A 24,457-nucleotide genomic window follows, 5' to 3' on the forward strand; every position below is an offset into this window, starting at 1 on the left:
CTCATGGCAACAGAGTGTAACGGGATATTGGTGGGAAGATTCAACCTCTACTGCCATACCAACAACATCCATCTCTAATATTGTGAACCAACATAATAAAATAGGAGGCATTTCTTTTAGAGCAGCTGTCATATTGGAATCCATACCTTACAAGCAAGTGAACAAGCTAACTTGGAAAGAACCGTGCTTTTTTGCATTCTATAGCTACTGATAGGAGTCCCAATAGATGTGTTCCTATGTAGTAAGTTTTATTACTGCCATCTTTTATGAATAAATCTTAGGTTGAAGAATACTGAATTAATTGAGAAATTTTTAGCTAAAGGCCAAGAAGCCTAGAAAAGGTTTCTTTAGGATTTAGTTGGACCTACAAACTTGCTAGAAGCAGGAGTGGCAGAGTTAAATTAGAATTTCTCATTATCTCTTCTGTTCTTTTTTTTTTTTTTTTTTTTTTTTTTTCCTTCACGGACAGTACTACACTAAGAAGATATCAGGCAAATATTTAACTGGACCAGTTTTTAATATACTAATATGTCATCAATGAGAAAACCTCAGTCTTATTTCATGGTCTCATATTAGCTTTCTATTTTACTCCTTTTTGGTGCATATTATTAATCAAAGGATCATAAGGCAGAAATGACAGTAAAAGGTATAAAGGTAAGCTGAAGAAATACCAAGAGTATAAACCTGTTTGTTTTTTTTTAATAATGTAATAAACATTCACCTGTTCAACTAGATAGCATATTTATTTTCAGTACTGCCCTTTCATTCAAATGTGTAAATGTGAATTCAGTGTCTTTACTGCAAAGGGCTTAAACCTTGTACAATAATATAATTTCCTTGCAAAGCTGGATGGCTCAGAACAGATCATCTTCTCTTTATGAATTGCAGGTTCACACCTCTGGATTTTACAAATTTCCTCATCTCTCAAAGAGTTCTAGCTCAAGGTGGATGGGGCTTTGAGCAACCCAATCTAGTGGATGGTGTCCCTGTCCAAGGTGGGGGATATGAACTAGATGGTTTTTGAAGTCCCTTTCAACTCAAACCATTCTATGATTCTGTGATTCTGTGATTTAAATTGGGTCTACCATCTGGTCAGAGCTGGATAGTTAGAAGATATTATTAGGTTCCTTGCTCTCAAACAAGTCATGACCATGAGATCTGCTCCTATCAAAGTCTTCAGCCACCAAAAGCTGATAGTACATAAAACTTTAAACATTTTTTCAGACACTGTTTTACCTTAAGGGCACCGATGATCATGGGACCTGACATACAGAATGTAAAGAAGATATTGATTACTCAATCTGAATAAAAATGATTTTAAAAAAATTAGAATTTAAAGGAAGAAAGAAAGTTATAGATCTCGTAGCTCCTTCCTGTACTTTATATACTAAATATTTTTCTTACATTATATGCTCTTAAAAACCTAACGTCTTATCAGAGATTTTCGATGTGGCACAGTTATTGTTGCTATGGGAACTGCAAGGGCTGCTCCTTCTACTTCGTTATGTCTACCCATGACATCAGAGGTAGATGTTGGTGATATGGCAGTAGAGGCTGAACCTTCCCACCAGTATTCCATTACGTTTTGTTGCCATGTGACAGATGACAGCAGAGGGACAGTCTGACATGTGTGCATTGTGCATGTGTTGTTTCCTAATATTCTCTGACTACAGAGATATTAAGGAAATTGAGAGTTGTGCCTTCTTGCCTGAAAAAAAACATTTCATCTTTCCTGCATGAAAAATCCAATGTTCTTACCATAGTAGTGGCTTATAACCTGCCATTTAGCTGTATCTGAGTCTACCAATGTCCTGTTGAAGCCAGTGTATTTCTTATCTGCAAGGCTGTCATTTTGGAGAAACAGGTATGCACAGCAGCAGAGAGCTGTGTTGATGAAGGAACTTATGGATAAAGAACATGCTTTAATGTGTTTTTCACAAAGCAAATCTTTGCAGCCTCATGTACAGAACAGCTTCAGCTGTGAAACACAGAGGGAATCTTTTGCTGGCTGTAGTGAGTAAATGATATCCAATGAAAAGAGAAGAGATGCCATGGAGCTTAAGCTTATAGCTCCATAGAAGGGCTGTATCACAGCACAACAGTGCTTGAGGTTTTGTTGTTTGTTCTGTCTCAACGGGCACTACGAATTTATTGGACTGATTCCATTGAACCCTTATGAGGGGCATGCTGTCTCTAGAAGTATTCCTTCAGATTGCTGAGAAATCTAAAAAACAGTATGGAACAGGTCTAACGTTTATTAGCTTTCCCCTTAAGGAAGCAGGAAGAAGGAAGATATAAAGGCTTACAGGGAATTAAAAACAAAGAAACAAAGACATTCTGACCATTCCTTAAAAGCAACAAACATCTAAACTAGAAGTGACTGTTTTGACTGCTGTGGAACTCCTCTGTTTTATTTCCAGGTTTCGCAGTAGCTGTTTAAGCTAGTTTCTTTTTCTTTTTTTTTTGGCCTAACTGTGAAGTCCTGTTGAACATACAATGCCAGAAGGCCTGGGCAGAAAACCTGGTTCCTTCCTCATCTTCAGGAGCTCCTGTTAGATACTTTTCATGTTGCTCATAATGCACTTTCTCTCGTTAGGTCAAGTCCTGTAGGACTCTGAGGCTTATCTCAGAGATGGCAGCTGTACTGAGTTCCCACAACAGGTGCTGGTTGCAGCTCATCAGGCTTCAAGCTGCAGAATGAGCTGGGTTTGCCCTACAGGAGCACATGCTGTTTTTCCCCATAGGAGTTAGTGAAGTCTGAGTGTCCCTCTCCTAAAGTAGACACAAACAAATCCACTGCATGTGAAGAAAAGTTGGCCATCACCTGACTGCCACTCCATTTTATTTTCCTATTTGCTCTCTTTCAAAGACCTATACTGTAGAATTGAGCTCTGCAGCTGTCCTCAAAAGAAATTATTAACATGGGCATCTCTTTGCTTTGAAGCAAATATTTACAGGTTTTTTGAACTGTCACAGGTTTGTCAGATAATTTCAGTTTCTCTTGTAAAGATGCCTGACAGTGAGAACAGCCCACAGAGGATTATATAGTGCCACTTCCGTGCATAGCTAGGCATGTGGAATTAATTAGAGTTGTAATGCTCCAGGGAAGTGACAGATTTTGACTGCCGGGGAATTGTACCAGAGCAGCTCATTTGAAAGAAGGGCAGAGAAGATTGGGTCCTTTACTTCCCCTTCCCCTCCCCTGGTTTTTAAATGGCAGGTGGGGGAGGGGCCCTGCCCTCTGGTGACATAGGCAGGCTCTTTATTTCTCCTCTGGTTTATGCTAGTACTTTATTCTTACTGCAGGCGTGTTCCTTGTGGCCATGATGCATCTCCACCTGGGCAAGGAGAAGGAGAGCAACATCCAGTGTTTAATTAGCAAATGTAGATTTTATGTGACTTGTTGATAAAAGTGTATGTTCATTTTGGTGAAAGTTTAGTTATGGGTGCATGGGACAAAGGTTATGATGGAACCTTTTCATAGGATACAGTCACTATAGAAAAAGTTGACAAAAGGAGAGTTGACGCGTCGCCTTCCAATGACTGGAAGGAATGCAATTTCAAAGAGATACAGCTCCCTTGGCTGCAATACATCATTACAAAATATGTTTGGGAACATGTACTTTGTTATGTTTTGTTCCTAAATTATTCCCCACCCCCACCCTTTCTTTTTTTCCTGACCATTACAGTTAGAAACAGTTTAAATTATTGCTTTATCTTTTTCTGTGATGTATAAATAAGAATTTGGATATTTGTTCATGTCTCAGGCTTCTGTAGTTAGAAACCTTTTCTGTGGTTTCTTGTCATTGTACTCTCACTTCTCCAGAGCCATCTGATGGTGCTGATAGTACTTGTCTCCCTAGATGTGCACCCAAGCTGGGACTCCTTGTTGTTAATACAAAACAACCTCTATTTTTTTCCTACTTGCATATTGTGAGATTATGAAGAGCAAAATCAGAAATATTTTTATAGCACTTTACACCTCAAAAAAGAGCTCTTAATGATACAATCCAATAAAGTGTTCAGTGTACTTGAGTTCCTCCTAACGTACAAATCAGTGACAAGCAAGTTGCTGCTCTGTCCAGACACAGGATTGGGTTCCCTATTGATATCAAAAATCATCAAAGAGTAATTCTGAAGGCTTTTTAAACAATTAATATTCAATGAAAATTTTCTTGGCTTAGTAACTTTAAATGGAAAAACATATTTGTGGAGAAGGATGGGGAAAAAATGATGGTTTAATGAGAGATCAATTGACTCAGTGCTGTGAGGTTACTGAATGCAGTGGAAGTTTTAATGAGGACAACATCCTTCCCCTTTGTAAGTTGTTCAGATTATTTCTGTAAGTATTTGGGGTCTGAAATTCTTACTGTCTTACAGGGCTTTCTTGTTAACGGGGCAATATGTAATTCCAGTGTTGTGAGGAAAAAAAAGGAAACTATAATTAATGTCTACTCTTAAGTGCAAAGATCAGCTTTCTAAATGCTTTTAGGCTCCATGAAGCACGTTAGTATTGTGTGGTACTGTGCTACGTGCAATTGAGCTCTTTCAGAAAAAATATTTAAAGGTGGACTCGTGGCAAATAGTAGGCTGCTCTGAAAAGGATTAGACTATTCCTAAGATAAGCATTTCTGTTTATTAGGCTTTCACTAAAGCTGAACAACGAACAAAAAATATGAAGAATATAGCACCGCAAAAGAATATTGCTAATTCTTGCTTCTTAAGATGTGATTTTAAAGATGGGCATAGAGAGATTAAAGAGACTAAACAGAAGTTGAGAAGCAGTTGTCTGACATGGACAACTGAATCCTCAGTTTGCAAAGACTGGGGGGAGAAGTACTTAAGGATTACAAAAGTAAAAGTGAAGTAAGATGAATTGTTTAGCAAATCCCACAACACAGAAGCTGGGGACACTTCACAAGACTGATAGATTGGTTTATAGCAGATGAGAGAATACTTAGATATTGAACTTCTGAAATTTGTACTCCTGGGAGGTTGTGCAGGCAGAGTATTAGCAGGTTCAAAAAGGGGTTAGACAAATTAATGGATAACAGATCAATAAAGGGGTACTTTAGGAAGTAGACAACAATGTATGATCAAACATCTCTTATACAGTAAATATCAGTGCTGGGAGAGCAGCTCATAGGGAGTGGCCGGGGTAATATCCTTTACCTGGCTGTCGTGGAGTTACTTTTGCAGTTATTTGGAGACAGAATATGGGGCTATGTGGACTGCTGCTCAGATCCAGACATAATACATCTCTCATGCTCTTGATAATAGATTAAAGATGAGTGTGCTTTTTGGGGATGCTGTAATGTTCTTACACTTATAGCACTAGGAAATACTAACATCTGTGTATCAGTATTGGTCTAGTATCAGGAAAAGAGTGGAGTCCATAATGTTTACTTCTCATTATAACTTAGTTCAACAGTAATAATCCTTTGCAGAAAACTCGTAGAAAATGTTGTCTTAAAACAACAAAAACAACAACAAAAATTAAATATTTTTTCATATTTATCATTGTTTTTGTTGTTCTTTTTTAACATTAAAGTAATAACTTCATCATACAATTGTTGTTAGGGAAAAAAAGTCACCATTCACAGACTACTTATTTAGTGAGTGATTTAAAGGATTGTAGGAGCAGAAAAGAATTTTCTTCAGTTGAAAGAAGTATCTCAGGTTGAATGTTAGGAAGAATTTCTTCTCCAAAAGAGTGGCTAAACATTAGAACAGGCTGCCTAGGGAGGTGTTGGGTTCACTGTTCCTGGAGGTGTTTAAGGAAAGGGTAAATGTAGTATTTAGGGACATGGTTTAGTGGGCAGTGTTGGTGGTAGGCAGACAGTTGGACTACATGATCATGAAGGTCACTTCCAACCTTAATGATTCTATAATTAGAAAAATTATCCCAAACAAAGGTAACTCTTGGTGGCTGTTAGCCCTCTGAATAAATATGTATACATTCACATTTTCATGCACACACCTGTACTCAAGTTATAGTGTTTTGAAATGTAAAAAATAGTTTTCTTTCTACCATTTCTCCTCTGTTTCAGTTAAGATTAAGAAGAGGAGGAAGTATCTGAATCTTGCATTAATGTTTACACAGTTGGCTAGAAATTAAAACCAGCTGTTGTGTGCTATGATCTCTACAATTTTCTTTGTACTAATGTCAGGCATGAAGGCACCAACATCATCTAATTAATGAGTTTAATTAGAAGTGTGAAGAAATCCTGGAATTAGGCACCTGTTACTTTAGCTATTAAAAATCTTTTTAGAGATACCTCTTTTAAAAAAATAGAAAATACTGGTATTACTTTAATCCTTTTATTCAGTAATTTATTTGTCTATTACTGGAAATTATTTCAGGAGTGTCTTTGGAACAGTATGTGTATCAGATGCAAATAAATTGGTGAACTTTCATTTCCAGCACAACTTTTATCCAATCTGCCTTGCTGGAAATTTTGAACAAGGTGTATCAAATAGACACAGTTTGAATTCAGTTTGGATAATTCTTGACTACACAAATCCTTTGAGACATCCATTTCTGAAAGATTGTAGGTTTTTATTCTAGGTCAAAATTAGCTGACATTGCAGTGAGGTTTGGGGACAGTAGGGAGAGAAAGCATTATGTCTCACTGCTCCTCAGATGGACGCAGGTGCACACCTGCCTGCACTGTGAGCAAGGTAGACATACTAGGTTTGAGATCACTGTTATTATCTGACTTTGGCTTATTGATATGTAGCAGTAGAGAGTACTTGGGAGATTTGGAGGCTCTCTACCCGAGGGCAAGTAAGACATCCAGGCAAGCAAGGTTAGTCAGCCATCGTCTCAGTTCGCATGTTCATCGAGAATCTGAGGCACCATCAGATGTCAGCAGTGACTTATGAATCCATGTCAGGTAGCATAATGAACTGATGACAGAATAGGTGTAGCCACCAAATGAGAATTAAGTGCATTGCTTTGTAATATTTAGTTTAGCTACAGTAGTATATGATAAGCACTTTTTAAATTATATATAGGCAGTGGCCCACTTCTGGTTACTTCAATATTCTCTTAACATGGACTTCAGGATATGTTGTTTTGAATTCAGTTAACGTAGCTTTAAAGGAGAAGATATTAAACACTGTTAATATTTTATAAGAGATGTCTCTAACTTTCCCAATAAAAGCTAAACCTCTCTCCAATCACGTGATTTTATAGCACTAATCCTCAAAAAATTACTGCAATACTTAGAAAAGCCGAAATGCTATTTTTGAAAAGTGCTCCATGATAAAGGCTCCTGAATCATAGAATAGGATAGGATAGGGTAGGACAGGACAGGACAGGAAAGAACAGAACAGAACAGAATAGAATGGCTTGGGTTGAAAAGGACCTCAAAGATCATCAAGTTTCAACCCCCCTGCCACAGGCCAGGTCACCAACCACCATACCAGGCTGCCCAGAGCCACATCCAGCCTGGCCTTGAATGCCTCCAGGAATGGGGCATCCACAACCTCCTTGGACAACCTGTTCCAGTGCATCACCACCCTCTGTGTGAAAAAATTCCTCCTAATATCTAACCTAAACCTCCCCTGGCTCAGTTTAAAACCATTCCACCTTTTTCTATCACTATCCACCCTGATAAACAACCATTCCGCCTCCTGTTTATAAGCTCCCTTCAAGTATTGGAAGGCTGCAATGAGGTCTCCCTGGAGCCTTTTCTTCTCCAATCTTAACAAGCCCAGTTCCCTGTGACAGGTCTTTTAAAGTTTGTTTTTGGAATTATTTAAATGCTTCTTCAGATAAATCTACATCACAACTGCCTTATATATTATATTTAAGTTTTCACTTGCTTATTTATTTGTAGTACTTTCACCATGGTTCAAGACATTTCAGTAGTAGTGATTCATATAATGTTATACACTGATAATACTAAAAAAAATTAACACTTTGAAGTTTATTTTTAAAAATATTTGCTGGAAATTGTGGGTTGTATTACAGGCCACTGTAACTTTCTGTTAAGTATGCTTTGAAATAATGTTGATATATTAACCAAGGTTAATAGGCATGTGCCTATCTCATCATAGAAGCCATATGAAACCTGTTGGTTCTTTAGGTTTTAGGAGGAAGCTTCTGAGAAAGCTAAGAACAGGCGTAACTAAAGGTAAATCAAACTTTTATGATACCAGCTATTGTTGCCAGAGACAAAGGTTAGGGAAGAACAAAATACAAAACCGAAACTCAACCAGTTCCTTCTTTTATTTATCTATTTATTTATGTATTTTTAAATTTCAGAAAAGCATGTAATGAATAGCATTTGCAGTTTATACTATTCTTCATTCTCCATTACAGTTCCCACAGTCTGATCTGTGTCACATATTCATAAAGACAATTCTGACTATGTGTAACCATTTCCTTGAGATCACATTTTTCCCTGTTTCTCTCTGCACAAAGTATCATCTATTTTCTAACACCTTTTTTTTTCTAATATTCAGTAAGTTTTCTTGTGTATTTGAGATAAAATTTGATATATTTGAGAGTTTTAAAACTCATAATCGTAAGTTGTATAATTAAAAAAAACATTTATTTAATAATGCAGAGTTAATGTACTTATTTTTGCTTATTTTTCAGCTTCTAAGTTATCTGTTTGATAGTTTAAAAGTGAAAATGCACTTTTAAAGGAAAAGCAGTAAAGGGCAAATGTTCATACCTTTTTTTTCCTAACAAACCTTTAATAAAAGGAAATGTAAAGTTTCAGGTACATTTGTACACAGAATAACAACTTTCTAACTTTCATAAATAAAAAAATAGGTCTTCAAGGCAATTATTAAATTGTTTCCACATTTTCTGTGTGCTGCCTGAGGCAGATTAGGATATTTTAACACCTTTAGTTAGTGCTAAGCAATAAGGAAAGTATAACAATTAGCTTCTCTATGAGAGGTGTGTGGGTGGGAAATTATTTTGTACATTTGGAACTAGGAAGAGATATTGCTGTATTCTTTCACTAGTCACAAGTCTACAAAAATCTGATCTTAACGGAGACAGCTGTTCACCGGTTGAGCTTCTTACAAAGATGAAGCAGAAAAAAAATAAGTATTGTTTTATGTGATGTGCTAAAACTTCTCTTAGCAGTTGCAAATGCCATTCTGACATGAACAACTCCTGCAGAATCTCTTTATTAAGCTCTACACAGTCACAGATCTTACTTTTTCTCAGTTGTAAATTATTCAGTCTTTGCAAGAAGGCAACATTAAAAAATATGTTGAACGGCACTTTTTTATGTCACCAACCAAAGTATACTGTCATTCTTGGAAGAACTGGTTAGGCTGCTTGGACTATTACTATATACAGGATGTTGTGATCAAGGTCACAACAAATGTCCTATAAAGTCCATGAGGAGTCCAACCTCCATTCTTATTGGAATTATTTCTGTGGAGTGCCACAATCGTCAAGCCTCCAGCATATTCATGATGACTCCATGCGATTTTCTTCCTCCATGGGAGCTGAGTCAAGGAATGAAAGAGGTGGCCAAAATTTAATTAAAAGAGATACAGCAAGAGAACAGGGAAAAAAAAAAAAAAAAAAAAAAAAGAAAGAAAAAAAAGGCTGCTAGCTTCAACCTGCTAGCTTACCCTTCCTGGGAAGATGAAACACCTGTGATCATCCAGGATTTGTCTGTATCTTAATGCAGTGATAACTTGTAACAACAGTATCTTGGTTTTGTAACCTACATCTGGCTTCTGGAGTGCCAACTCAGGTACAAACAAGTCTTTTTCTCTTTTACTGCATGATTTTCCCTGGCTGCGCAGTGATCTGGCCTCAAAAGTCGGGTTTGACATTTCCCCTAACCCTCTCATCTCTGCCTAATACCTGGGATTCAACCTGCCTTAAGCTATGGAGGATCTGGAAATCGGGATATAAGAGGTTTAAGCTTTCACCCACTAACCTCTAGCAGGGAGAAAGAGGCAATGCTGCTGTGACTGCCTCTTTCAGCTCTTACTGGAGAGAAAAAAAAAAAGAAAGAAAGAAAGAAAGCTTTTCTCTATACTTACATTCAACGTTTCTTCAGAAGAGGAGTAGGCCAACAGGATTCTACGTGGTGTCAGAAGCCATGAATTTGCCCTCTAGGATACACAGAATTTTCAAACTTTCCTGTCCTTTCTTCCTCCTTCTCCTGTCACATGTAAATGCACAGAGCACGTTTGTTAAGGCTGAGAAACACAGAGGGTAAGTGGCTGAAGGGCTGGCTTTAACTTCTCTCCTGACAGTACTGGTGGCAAAAGAAATGGCAGATGAACTACTGGGGAAGAGGACTTAGCTGAGGACAAAAGAAAAAAGAGTGAGTTTAAGCAGAAAGAATGCTACTGAGAACTTTATTTAACAGCGGCAGATTCTATAGATTGGAGGTTAACTGTTGAGTTGACTTTTAAGTTCCGTATCTTTTAATCTCAAAGAAAGTTGGATCCTCTCTTTTCTTAAGTATAATTGAAAGGAAAATTTACTTGTCTCTTACCTAAGGAGGGAAAAGGAAATGTATTGCTGCACTAGGTCACTAAGCTCAAACTATTAAATACAAATCAGGTGAAATCTTGATCTTGTTTACAGTACTGCAAATGTATTTATTCCACAACTTCAGTTCCTTCAGTTCCTTCAGACCTGCCTAAAGCTAAAATTTTACTCAGCTGTTTTCCCCATTAAATAAAAAGAGGAATGGGCTGCAAGAATTAAACTTTTTGATAATATCTCTTTTTGCTTCAATTTATCTTGTTCTTACAGGTATAACACTTCCAAATTGACAGTGATGGTAGGGTTTCTGATTTTACTTAGATGACCTAACCTAGAAAAACTGTTAAGGTTTTACCTTGGTAAAATTATGAAGCTAATGGTAATGTCTAAATCTAAAAAATTACTCTCCTCTAACGTACTGATATTGTATTGTTAATAGCTCCTAATGTTATTAACAAAAATCATGTTAATTTTTAATATAACTTAAAAGAGAAATGTGAGTAGATAATGATAAATACATTCATTTGGTTAGTAGGGCTTCTATCAAAAAAGCGAAATGAGTAACTTTCATGATCTGAACTTGAAATGGCATAGTGTTGGCTGCTGGAATCTGACAGATTCACAAGTGAAAGGCTGTAGTACATATGAGATATGATGCTTTCATTTTCTTGAACCAGAAAGCTAGTTAGCCATTTAAAAGAAGCAAATCTAACTGATGAAATGTTGCTCTTTTTTTCAACAACAAAAACAAAAACAAACAAACAAAAAAACCCACTGTTTTGTTTTAATTTATCCTGAAAATAATTACCATTCTTCTGTGAGGGCTGCACGTAAAGTAATATCTCCTGTTTTATTATGTTGGCCCACAATGTCAGAGATGGATGTTGGTGGTATTCCAGTAGGGCTTGAATCCTCCCACCAATATTCCATTACATTTCATTGCTGTGCAACAGATGGCAGCAGAGGGACAGTCTGACAAATGGCATCTGATGTGGAAATGCATACTAAGCATAGGTATATTGTTGAATTCCTCCATGTGGAAAAAAATGGCACCCATTGACATTCACTGATGCTTGCTGAACATTTATGGATATCAAAGAGGGCATGTGATCACATTATTTTCTTAAAAAGTTTGAGGAGAGTTGAGTAGAGTTTGCTGTGTGGTCATGAAATGAGAATGCAGTTAGCACTAGACCAGATGAAAGATACACTGCGACAAAAGAAAGTGGCACAAAATTTGAAGGTAGTGGTGTAAACAACCAGTGAATGTAATTGTGCAATAGAAAAGTAGAAGATAGAATTATCAGAGAGAGGATGATACTGTTGATTGTTCTTAATATTAGGAGCAAAATTAGTTTTGGTTTTTGGGGGTAAGCAACATTAAATGCCTCCTGACTATGTAAGCAAACATCCCAGATACAGAGAAATTCCCATGCCACTAATTGCTATGTGCATGGTTGATCATGTGTTGACAAAAAATACTTAAGAGCAATGTAAAGGTGAAAGGGGGAATCATACAAACTGACTGCACGCAAACACAAAACATTTTACTTGTAAATATTTCTTTAAAGTCCACATCCCCAGGCACTCCTTGTTAGAATAGAAAAATGAATTATGTTGGAATTAGCTTTGAACAGAAATGTGAGTAACTGTCTGGGAAGTCATGCAGTATTAAGATAGAAAGAGGCAATGATTCCTCCTTTATTTTACAATTTCAATCTTTGGTGTGTTTTGGTCAAATATATTGAGATTCAGAGGCATGATTACCATCATTTGCTGAGAAACTGATCTGTCGGGGATACCTCATCCTTACAATTATTGTATCATTTTCAGTAAACACTCAGAATAGTGTCACGTACATACATTTCACTTGACTGGTAGAGTAAGTGGAAGTGCTTTTTAGAGAAAAGCCTCTTATATTGGTGGCATTATGTCATTTACATTATATTCATGAAGAATGAAAAACTGGTTATTGTATAAAGGAAAAAAGCCTCTTTCGGTTATGAATAGACCAAGCAGTAAGCAATCTTGCATATTCACCTATACTATTTGCAGTACTTTGTGCAAAAATACTAACAACAGTGATGCAGTATACTGAGGAATGAATTGAGTGTGTATAAAACAATGTTGACTGTGTGTGATTAACTGTAAATACAGTGGACTTAAATATATTGTTATACAAACTATCAATGACATTGTGTAAAGCATTTTCAAGTTTTTCTATAGCTAATTGGTGTTCAGAGGAACATGCTTAGTCTCTTTACTGTAGTTTAATTGGGTAGTAGTTTTGAGATTTGAATTTTTGTACCTTAAGAAAAAGTGAGATTATCAACCTAACATTGATAATGGTCTAACAGGTGTTAAAGGTAGGAGATATGTTCACTAGGAAATAAAACATAAGGTCAGGCATCAGAAATTAAAGTGAAATAGCTTGGAAACCTGATTTTATTTTGGTGTATATGTGGTGCAGTTACATGTATTTCCACTTATCTATTTAATTCTCTACATAAAATAATTAGGTAAAAAATAGGTCAAAAAAAAAAAAAAAAAAAAAAAAAAAAAGATTGCAGAGTGATACATATACATACCACCTCTCGTATGCATATACCACCTCTCTGGACTGCCCAGAGAGGTGGTAGAGTCACCGAGCTGAAGGTGTTCAAGGAACGTTTGGATGTTGTGTTGAGGGACATGGTTTAGTGAGAACCATTGGTGATAGGTGCATAGTTGTACTGGGTGATCCTGTGGGTCTTTTCCAACCTTGGTGATTCTATGATTCTACGATAACATTATACAGATATACATATGAATTAGTGAGCGGCTGTATGGCTCATATTTTCTTATTTTTCTGACTTGAGGGGGAAGACATGTTTTCCTAGATAAATTTACACTAAACTTTAAAGATTAGCTTCAGTACTTATTTGTAATAGGGCACTAAAACTCATTTCTTCCTATCACTCATACATGTGCATCAAAGTTACCTTCACTTCCATTACAAAATTATACAAGTAGAGTGCTTTTTGGGTGACAACATTTTACCTTAGGCTTTCACGGTTACTCAGACAAAGCTCTCTTCATCAAATCATACATTTGTGATATTAGCAATATGTACTAATTATAACATTATATGACATTATGACACTATCAAATATTTTAGAATGGAAGTATCATTTATGAAACACATCTTGACAATAATGGAAATTGTGAATTCATTTAATGGTACATACTTATAATATCAATTAATAGCAAAATATTTATTCATTAATCACTTCATGAATTACTTTCTGGAATTGTGAGATTTGTACTAATCTAGATTTCAAACTGAGTCATCACTGGTATCTCCTGGCCTTAAAATTAATGTTCCCAGTTCTCATTGCTCTGCCAATAGAATATAAAGAAAGCCCCAGTGAAAATGAGATCTAAGCTCTACTAGCCCATTTGAATGATATCTGCATTAATAATACATTATTTTTTTAACATTTCTTTTAGTTTCAGAATGCTTTGTTGTATCTGGTGGCATTAAACTGCCTTGCCATTAGCAATTTGTATACTTGTGTGCTATGCCCATTTGACAGAAAAATAGTTTAAAATATATCTGATGCAACACACGATGCATGCATTTGAAAATTCAGATAATTTTCACACAGCAGATAATTAGCAAAAATTGTAAATATCAGTACCTAATTGACTTTTTTAATTTAAGTTGAAATCTGGTAATTTTTCTGAATATGTTATGTTTTAGAAGTGATTAACTGCTATTTTGAAGAAGCTGGTGAAGCAAGTAATGGCTAAGTAATTACTTTGTTTAGAATGACATGCTTATCGAGAAAATATCTGATTAGTAAAAGAGAGCTACAAATATCCACCACGCCTCCCAGATCAGATTTCTAAGGATACTTACTGTTACCATCACTGAGATCTACAAACCTGCAGTGATGCAGCAAAACTGGGCTGTGGTATTGCTTTGCAAAGAAGGTTTTAGCTGGTAATAAAGAGACATGATCTGATGTTCAGAATCGTCTTAATTGTTACAAAAGCTTATGGGTTTTTTTTTTATTATTATTTTTTGTCTTTCTGTTCGGAATGAGGAAAGTAGTCAACTACTCTTCATTTTCTGTAAATCTTCAAAATAGCTCTTTCACAGCAAAGGGTGAAGCTTGTAGAGTTTAGACACTCAAAAATTTGCCCAAGTATGGGTAAGGGAAACCTTTGCCTCCTTAAGAGCTGCTCCTAATCTCCCCAGACTTGAGTCTCTTGTTTCAAATTCTGGCATTTTTGTCATTTCATTCAGTCCTCCTTCGGGGGGCTCCCTTCTTAACAATTCAGACCTGGTGATACCCTAGAAGAAGTATCCCAAACGTGGGTCTCCTCCAGCACTTTTGTAGAGAAGATGGATATGTATTTTCAGCTGTGACCTCTTTCAATAATAGATTGATCTGAAGCTTTTAAGGAAAACATATTTCAGGTCTGAGGCAAAAGTTAATAGCTACAGGCCACTAAAGAATATTCCCTTACCCATTGACATACTCTCATGCATAGTCTGGTACCCTGATCTTGAGGCAAAAATACTTGTTTGGTTCACATACATAACCTTATCTTCTAAAGGCAACTGGTAAAGTAACAGCTTGTGGTCAAAGGCATATAGTACTTGTAAGGGAAGGACTGAAGTGAAAAGATGCAGATGGCTCCATGAATATGTTGCAATTGAAGTGAGGATTTCTGAGATGCTGCGAAGTTTTAATTCATGTGGAAAATTATCTGTGCTGATACCAATATAATTGGTATATATAAAATTTCATTACATGGAACATTACAGTACGGCTTATACCTTTGCATCTGGGTGTCACCTGAAAGTGAATTCAGTTGATTTTTCATTCTGTGAAGTTGGTGAAGTTTGTATGGATGTATCGATACATATGAAAATGCTCTTTTTTTTCATTATTATTATTTTTTAGCAAAACAGTTTGTGTGTGTTTAGTATCTCCCATGCAAACAGAGGAAATTATCTACAGTCTGTTTCCTGATGGCACTCAAGGACCTTCTGATTTCTCAAGGTCAAACCAAACGTAAGGCAATCATTCCTCATCCAAGTGAGCTGAGCCAAGTTTCCTGCTTTGGCACTGGTACCACATTCTAAAAAAGCAGGTTTTTTGTTTGTTTGTTTTTGGTTTTTTTGCTAGTGGGCAGGCAGCTAGAATACCATATAGAGCTCATTTTTTGACTGTCAAGACTGAAATTATTTCTCAGCCAAGGATAGATATAAGTACATCTGTTAACTATTAAAACATAGAGGGGGAAAAAAACAGATCTGCATTGGGTTCAGAATATATCTGAAAGGTAAAAAAAAAAAAAAAAAATTAAATTTCAGGTGAACTTCTGTAAATGTTATGAAAAGGATTAGAGTAATTTCATTACATTCTGATCAAAAAAATTACAACTCTCCTAGGTTTTGTTATTGTACTGCATAGTCAAAGGTATGATTTGAGCTATCATAGCATGGGTGGTTATTGCCAGCTTCTGAGAGACCTATGCTAAAGATGGAATACATAGCTACGTAGGTTCTAACAGGTGCTTGACTATTTTATATGAAAATCTGGGTATTTTAATATCTTTGCCTATACTATTTTCAAAACAGTTTTTCAAAAAGAGCAAGAAATAAAGTTTTGATACTAGGTTTCTGAATGTGAAAGACTGATCTTTCTTAGGAGAGACTTTCTGAAATTGTTCAGTAGTTATAACTTGTGCTAATGAACTGGATATGAAATTAACAAATACCAAGTTAATTGTCACTTGCATCAATTATTCTCCTTAGGATTCATTCAGAAATCTAAATTTAATTAAATACTTCATGTGTAAGAGCTAACAAAGAGGTCCAGATTACAGGCAAACTCAGAGAAATGAGACATAAGATTCTCTTAAATAAGAAAATATATATATATTTTTGCAGCACTTTCTATGTATACAATTACTGCGCTTCTTTTCTAGCAAAGGCCTCTCACAATGAATTGACAGAAAATTCCTGGTGAGCTAATTGTGCTTTTATTTGATACTTGGCTTGAAGATTGTAAGTTTTGTTGTGGTTATTGTTGAAGAATGCTAGAAGCATTCCTAGGTCATTTTTCACTTTGTATCATATCATTTTTTTTTCATAGAACTATAGTTGTATTTTTTATTTATATGCATTGTACTGAATCTGAAAAGTGGACAGCAATTGCCTGCAATGCTGCCCTTAAGATACAGGATTGAATCGGTGCTTCTCTTTCCTCTGGAAAATGATGTTTTGCAATTTTAGTTAGTAATTGGACTTGTAAAGATGGGTAATAGTTTCCTTCCAGTATGTTTGTCTAAAATGCTTAACCAGTGAAATGAATGAATGGTACTTGGTGTATTAAAGAGAAAGAGCCCTATTGCCAACATGGCACACACTCATCTCATAATTTAGGCCTGAAATTTAAGTGTTTAATTTCTGCAAAATTCATGTGAGAGAGAGGCAGTGTTTATAACTAACAGTCTAATTTTGATAATGAAACAATTTAGACTATTTTTATAGGACAGAAAACTATTTTTCCTTTTTTAAAAAAGTCAACGTATTATTTGCAAAAATATTTAAAAACAACCTGCTGTCATTGAGTGGATATGGCTTTCTGAATAGTCTGGTTGACTTGCATGAGTGATTTATCTGTTTTAGAACAATTCAACAATGAAATTATCTTGAAAATAATAAACAGTACTAAGTAATGGATGATGCAATTTACTGTAACATCAGCTTATTGCTGTAGTTCGTTACTAATTCATGCAGCAAAAGCTCAAATAAAACTCTGTTTCTAAATTTCAGCCTGCCTTCCGAAGGACACATTTTACAGCAATATTGCTACAGTGGACTCAAAGTCCCTGGGCAGCTGCCCTATGCAATTACTACACTAACATTTTGAATGAATTATGTAAGCAAAATCTGATCATTTATGTACTCCATACATTAAATGGCAGAAGGTTTTACATTTATCTGCTGTGCTTACAGAGGAATTTATCAACACAGTCCTATCTACTAAAGCACATACTGCTGCTTCTGTTTCTTTTCCATTTCTTCCTCTTCCCTATTCCCTTAATGCATTTATTAGCATCAACAATTTTAATTCTCCTTCTTCTAAGTCAAAACTTCTTCATAGAACTATAGCCCTGAGGAGAAGGATTTAGGGGTGTCGATTAACAATCAACTTGAGCCAGCAATGCGCACTTGTAGCTCAGAAAGCCAACCATATCCTGGATTGCATCAAGTGAAGTGTGACCAGCAGGAAGGTGATTCTGTCCCTCTACTCTGCTCTTGTGAGACCCTCACCTGGAGTACTGCATCCAGTTCTGTGCTCTGCAACACAAGAAAATCGAGCTGTTGGATCAGGTCCAGAGGAGGGCCATGAAGATGATCATAGAATGGCTTGGGTTGGAAGAGACCTCAAGGATAATCAAGCTTCAACCCCCCTGCTGCATGCAGGGCCACCAACCTCCATATCTAATACTAGAACAGGCTGCCTAGTGCCCCATCTAACCTGGCCTTGAACATCTCCAGGGATGGGGCATCCACAACCTCTCTGGGTAGCCTGTTCCAGCACCTCACTGCTCTCTTGGTAATGAACTTTCCCATGATATCCAACCTAAATCATCCCTCCCTCAACTTAAAACCATTTTCCCTTGTCCTGCCATTATCTACCCTTTCAAAGGGTTGACTCCCCTCCTGTTTGTAGGCTCCCCTTAGGTACTGGAAGGCTGCAATGAGGTCACCCCACAGCCTTCTGTTCTCCAGGCTGAATAAGCCTAGCTCCCTCAGCATGTCTTTGTATCGGAGGTACTCCAGCCCTCTCATCATCTCTGTGGCCCTCCTCTGGTCCCTCTCCAACAGCTCCCTGACTTTCTAGTACTGGGGGCTCCAGACCTGAATGCAGTACTATGGATGGGGCCTCACAAGGGCAGAGTGAAGAGGGACAATCACCTCCCTGTCTCTTCTGGCCACCGCTCTCATGATGGAGCGCAGGATACCATTTGCTTTCTGAGCTGCAGGAGCACACTGCTGGCTCATGTTAAGTTTTTCATCTGCCATCAGAGCATTGGAGCACCTCCATGTGAGGACAGGCTGAGAGCTGGGGCCTGAAAGGGACCTACAGGAAAGCTGGGGAAGGACTTTTTATAAGGGCATGTAGTGACAGGACAAGGGGAAATGGCTTTAAACTGGGTGGGTTTAGACTAGGTATTAGGAAGAAATAATTTACTGTTACAGTGGTGAGACACTGGAACAGGTTGCTCTGTGAGGCTGTGGATGCCCCTTCCCTGGAAGCATTTAAGGCCAGGATGGATGAGGCTTTGAGCAACCTGGCTTAGTGGGAAGTGTCCCTGCCAATAGCAGGAGGTTGGAACTAGGTGATTTTAAAGGTCCCTTCCAACCCAGACCCTTCTATGATTCTATGATCTGTTTGTTTTTTTCAACATGAGATTTTTTTACATTTGTCTTTAATCACTGAAATAAACAAGGTTGAGTTTTTGTTACTGTTGGGTATTTTTGCATAATTGAAACAAAATTTTCTACTTGGCAATGGTTTCTTCAAACGTAGAAAAGAAATATTTATTCTCTTGTGTTGTAGAACTAATAAAATGAGCCAACAGTAACCACTGCAACCTATCATCTGTTTATTTTTTTCTTTAGCTCTTAAAGAACACACTGTATACCTGTGTTAAACCCTTCTGTTTTCCCAGGCTCTCTGTGAGTGCAAGATCTATCTGTGCAAACAGCATTTTTTCAAATTTTATTTCCAAATACTTATTTCAAAAGTTTTATTTATTTTTCTCTCCCTGTTAATGATTTCCTGATCATAATAGAGGAGGAGGTTGTTTGGGACTGTGAGACTGTGTGTGATCTGAAAAGGAGTCACTGACTGGCATTTGCCATATTATTTTCTTGACATTTATGAGGTAAATATGTCAGCAGAATTAACTTTACAATCCCTTTCACCTTTCTCAGAGAAATTCAATTTTGTACATGAAATCAGTGAAGGTACAAAACTTTATCGCAATCTACTGTTCTATATTCAAGAAGGGAAGAGGAAATTAAATATTTTTCAGCTATTGTTTGCCTTTATCACTGATGGAAGATATTAATTTAGTAATTTTCAGAGTGCCTAATCAGACAGAATAGAATTAATGGCCAACTTTTCTGAACCTGTATCTTAAAATACACTTCTACTAAAATATGTTCTCATATGGTACGTAATAAAATAAATTATTAGTGAGAGAAAGCAGTATGGGATCATAAAACAATTCCTTTTTTTTCATCCAGGCTGTGTAATATTTCATAATGAAATACCAAAAACAGAAAGAGTTGCATTTGATGTTTTAGAGTAATTGAATTATTACAGACCTACTCTTTGTGTTTAAGAAATTTCTGAAGAAAGATGAAAGTTGGAGTTTCTTCTTCTGCAAATAGGCTAATATTTTGTCTACTCCTAATGAAAGCCCAGGTAGAACTTTCATTAGAGTTTAGTTCTGGCAACCTCATCCTTTCAGCTTCCTCTGGATCTGTTTGAAAAAGCACCGTTTGGATTTTGTGATTAGCAAAGTAAATTATAATTTTTATTTAATTAACCTTAGAGGATTCCTTATTTATTTAATATTTCATGATCATTGGGCTATTAATTAGCTTGTCCCCATAACATCCTCACAGACACATGCACAAAAAGGAACCTCCCCCCAAAAATAGTTTTCCCATTTTGAAGGGCAAAATCAGGTCCCTGAAGTATAGAAAGAAGGGCTTCATAGCAGGAAAAGAGAAAGCAGCTTCACAAGGTAGACATAAGGGGCAAATAGAGATAGTTTATGTAGAGAGTATTAGAAAACAAGGGATTCCAAGCACTTTCACAGGCTCTAGGTCCAGAATAACAAGGAGAATGAAGGCCATAAAGATAAGGACCGGAGAACAGCTCGAAAACATTTGGCAGAGAGGTGATTAGATGTCTGAAGTGCAAGCTGAAACCAGTTCAGGGGATGCCCCCCCTTCAGGGTCAGAAGTTTGCAGCGAGGAAGACTATGAGCCTTCGCGAGGAAGACTACGAGCCTTCATCATCACGACCTACTACGCACGTGCAAGGGGGGGAGGGACTGTATGCTAATGGGCTCTCGGGAATGTAGTGAATATGTATCCGAATTCCTGTCAACTACTGATTATGTATTAGTTTGACCTATATCTATAGCACGATTTCTTCAGACGGTGTGCAAGTTAGGTGGAACGATCCCCCTTGCACCAGGGTGTATGCGCGTCACCAATAAACACATACCTGCTCTATATCCTTACTGGCTATAGGGTCTGATTTCCTCATGTCAATTTCAGCTTGCTACCAGCCCTGATCAGCTTTGTTTCACAGTTCAGCTGAATTTCCTGGCGACTGTGATTTTCTCTCTTCAGCTCTCATTCTTCAGTTTTAGGGCGCAATGTCTGCTTTGGGGACAGACACTGAAATGTGGTGGGCAGCTGGAGGCAACAAGCTAGATCAAAAGCCTTTTTCTGCCTGTGGACAGATGTAGTTACCCAATACAAGATAAAAGTTATCCGTAGTCCTGTCTAAATGCTTCATCATGATAGTAATTCAGAGTCCTTGTTAAATTAGCTCCCTGAATTGAATGTTTGCAGAATAACAGGTCCTACCTGAAAGAAAACAAAAGTGCATAGTAGAATGCAGATTGAAATTGCGAAAATGACAGCTACTCAAGAACTAAGTACAGACATTTTGCATACTCCAAACCTCAGCTTTTAGGACTCCTCTATAGCATATCATTTTTGTAATATCAGAGCATGCCGAGGCGTGTGGAGAACGGCTTGAATCATCAATGTCATTTTTTAGTGGCAGTTGGCCTTCTCCTAGACATTTCCTGTTTAACTCGTCCCTGTCCTGAAACATAAGCATTACTGGAATCCAAGCTCTGAATCTGAGGTCAGGTTAGATATACCAGGTTAGTTTTGATGAGAACCTAATGCTATCTTGAAAGGAAATCACTCTTGATGCTATATCTTTGTGTGATTACAGTGTATGTCCACTGGCGTTTACGTGAGATTAAATCTTGTATTTCAAAGAAATGTTTCTACAGAGATGAAAATAAGAACTCCTTAATTATATCTAACTGAAAAGTCTTTTACTCCCTGTTGTGATGTGATTTCTACCAAAAACAACATGGTAAACAAGTCCAGATGGGTCAACTAACTCACGCAAAATTATTATGTATTTTCACTTGTGAAGAGTATTCATGTATGTCTAAAGGACTTCAGTGCATTTTTCTCTTTTTAAGAAAGTGTTGGATGGTGTGCAAGGCCAAATTCCAAAATAATATGTCTGAATTTTCCTAATGAATGCTTTTTTTTTTTCCCCCTAATGAATAATATATTTTTTTATATTCTTTTTAGAACCATTGGATACAAAAAGAAGTATGTGAAAGTTCCACATGGGCATATTTGGGTGGAAGGTGATCACCATGGGCACAGCTTTGACAGCAATGCCTTTGGCCCAGTAAGTCAATTCCCTGTGTATCATTTAAGCTTTGCAACTGAAAAGCAGTGCATGTCTCTTGAGTAATTTGTGCAGCACAGCATGTGTGAATTCCAGGTGATTGCATTCTTACGATTGTTGTGAGAACTATTAGATGTCATAAAATATCTTGGTTGGCTAAGACTGAGTTTGCTCTTAACTATTATAAAAGGAGTAAAGACTCTTTTGAATTCCCTGTGTGAAAGAAGTAGTAGTAGAGATTTTAAACGTGTAGGGATGTAGTGGAGGAGTAGCCAGAGGGCGTGCCAGCTTCCTGTTGCTGACAGATGCTCCCTGAGGGTGTTGCCAGCTGATGCAATTTGGACTGGCTCCCTCTTGGGATCTTCATCTTGTTTTAGTGCCAGTGCTGGGATGAAGAATTGGGAAATTGTAGCTGTGCTTAGGAAATATTAACTGTTAATTTGTCTGTGGATGAAAGTAGGGATATTTCAGTTTTTTTCCCAAAAATAAATATTTAATTTTTCTTTATGTAGGGTCATTTTCATATTGATTAATGTAAAAATGTAAACTGAAATGTCTGTTTCTTGACTAGTAACAATGTGTATCTGTTCACCAGGAAGATGATGTATGCTTTTCTCGGCACTCTGTTTTCAGTTTGGTTTCAGTTTTATTACTCCTTGTGTGGATTCCTTTTCTTTTTTTAATGTAACCTCACATGCAGATGATAGCCACATAGTCTGGGCATTCTGTTGTGAAAATACAAATCCTTTTTGCTGTAATCCAGGTGTAGCTTTTTGACATGTTTAAGTGAGAATTCTTTTTTAATATTATAAAAAAGCCAGTGTCTTTCACAGGGAAATTGGTAAGACTCTCGTCTTTTTTTCACCTTCCATAGCCATTTTGTGCAGAAGTTATCCCACTGATGTTAGTTGAATTAATGACAATGGGGATCCTATGAATATGTCTGGCTTCTCTAAGTTTAGACCATTTTTTTACTTAAATAATAAACTGTCAAGAAAAAAATGTAAAAAAATCCTACTGTCTGGTTGAGAATAGTCCAAAGTTTTGTGATGCCATTGCCTCACTTGTACTTTGTCTCTTAGTTATTATTAAGTATTTGTGCTCGTGTTGATCTTGCTGTTTTTCATTTTTATTTTTTCTGTTACTACTTTTACAATTTCAGACATCTTGCTTTAGAGGTTCTGCCTGCCAGGATTCTATTCAGTCTGTCTGGGGCTGGTATCTCTTTCCTCCCTTACTAACATTTTCCTTTACTCTTTCACTCTCTGTTCCCAATATAAATCTTAGACATAAAACTGTGTCTTTGTTTGTTTGTTTGCTTGTTTGTTTAACTTAGAGATATATTACCTTTGTAAAATTAGACTGTTAAGGAAACTCTAACAGTCAGGCACTAGTTTCACTTCTACACCACCTCACACAGAAACTAATACAATGTAAAATCCTTGTGGTTTTCCCACAGGGAAGCATATTTGGGTAAATCTACATATTCCCACATTTCTACTCAATTCATTGATATTTATAGATGTTAGAAAATTGACTTTGCAAGACTTTGATCTTACAGCAGTCATCGGCTGCTAGCTATTATCAAGTTGTATGTCACTTTTCTTGCAGAAGTGGCATCTTTAGACAACTACTAAGATAATTTTGGATGATGAATTATTTAGCTTCCTGCAAGAGTTCCCTTTGTGTTGTTTTGATGATTACACTATGGACAGGTTTACTGCAAAGAGATATTGTTCAGTGAAATTTAATTAGAGTGGCAATTATTGAATTCAGACAAAAGGGGGCAAAAAAGATCACAGGGCTGGAAGCAAGCTTGAGAGGAATAAAATGTTGAAAATTTTCTGCTGTAGAAAAAAATGAAGAGTGTATTTAGAAAGGCATGATTCATGCCAGTTTCTTAACATTATACACGCATTAGGTTTTAGTTTACTGGAGCACTTTCTACCCTTCTTTCTGCTGTAGACTTGAGAAAACTGCACAAGTGAATAAAAGCATTAAAATCATTATCTTCAAGCCGTTCAGAAAGTATGTTCTTCTTAATTTTACCACCTTTCCTCTCATAAGACTGAAGCAGTGATAAGGAACTGCAAAATGATGAGACGCAAACCTGTTATTCTCATTTTGTTGAAAAGTTACCTTCAGAAATAAGTTTAAATGTAATGTGTGTAAGAGTTCTGATTTGCAAAAAACGTATATATTTTTTGATCAAAATTTTCAATAAAAATAGTGTATTGTTGGTTATATTGTAGGTCTACAATTTTTCAGATTTCTTGAAGACTTGTAATAGAAACCTATCTATAGTGTAGATAGTCTGACAGTAATGTTTTATAGATGTGCTTAATGAGTTACATGTGGCATAGAAGGAAATGATGGAAAACCAGATTGAGAACAGATGTTCAAAGCATTTTTTCTCTTGGAGAATAGCAACATA

General features: G+C 36.7%; 1 protein-coding gene across 11 annotated transcripts in view; it reads left to right on the plus strand.

Moving 5' to 3' along the window:
* IMMP2L (inner mitochondrial membrane peptidase subunit 2) overlaps positions 1-24,457 on the plus strand; it is a 449,807-nt gene that overhangs the window by 334,255 nt on the left and 91,095 nt on the right. For 8 of the 11 annotated variants that reach the window (XR_005856524.2, XM_040692888.2, XM_040692972.2 and 5 more), the window contains one exon: positions 21,921-22,023. The exons of the other annotated variants lie outside the window; for them this stretch is intronic. Coding sequence is in view for 7 of the 8 variants with exons in the window: in XM_040692888.2 (XP_040548822.1) it covers positions 21,921-22,023 (103 nt within the window). In the remaining variant the exon portion in view is untranslated. The remainder of the gene's footprint in view (positions 1-21,920; positions 22,024-24,457) is intronic. 11 annotated transcript variants of the gene reach the window in all.

This window comes from Gallus gallus, chromosome 1 (assembly GCF_016699485.2).
Source record: "Gallus gallus isolate bGalGal1 chromosome 1, bGalGal1.mat.broiler.GRCg7b, whole genome shotgun sequence".
In the NCBI taxonomy this organism is placed as follows: domain Eukaryota; kingdom Metazoa; phylum Chordata; class Aves; order Galliformes; family Phasianidae; genus Gallus; species Gallus gallus.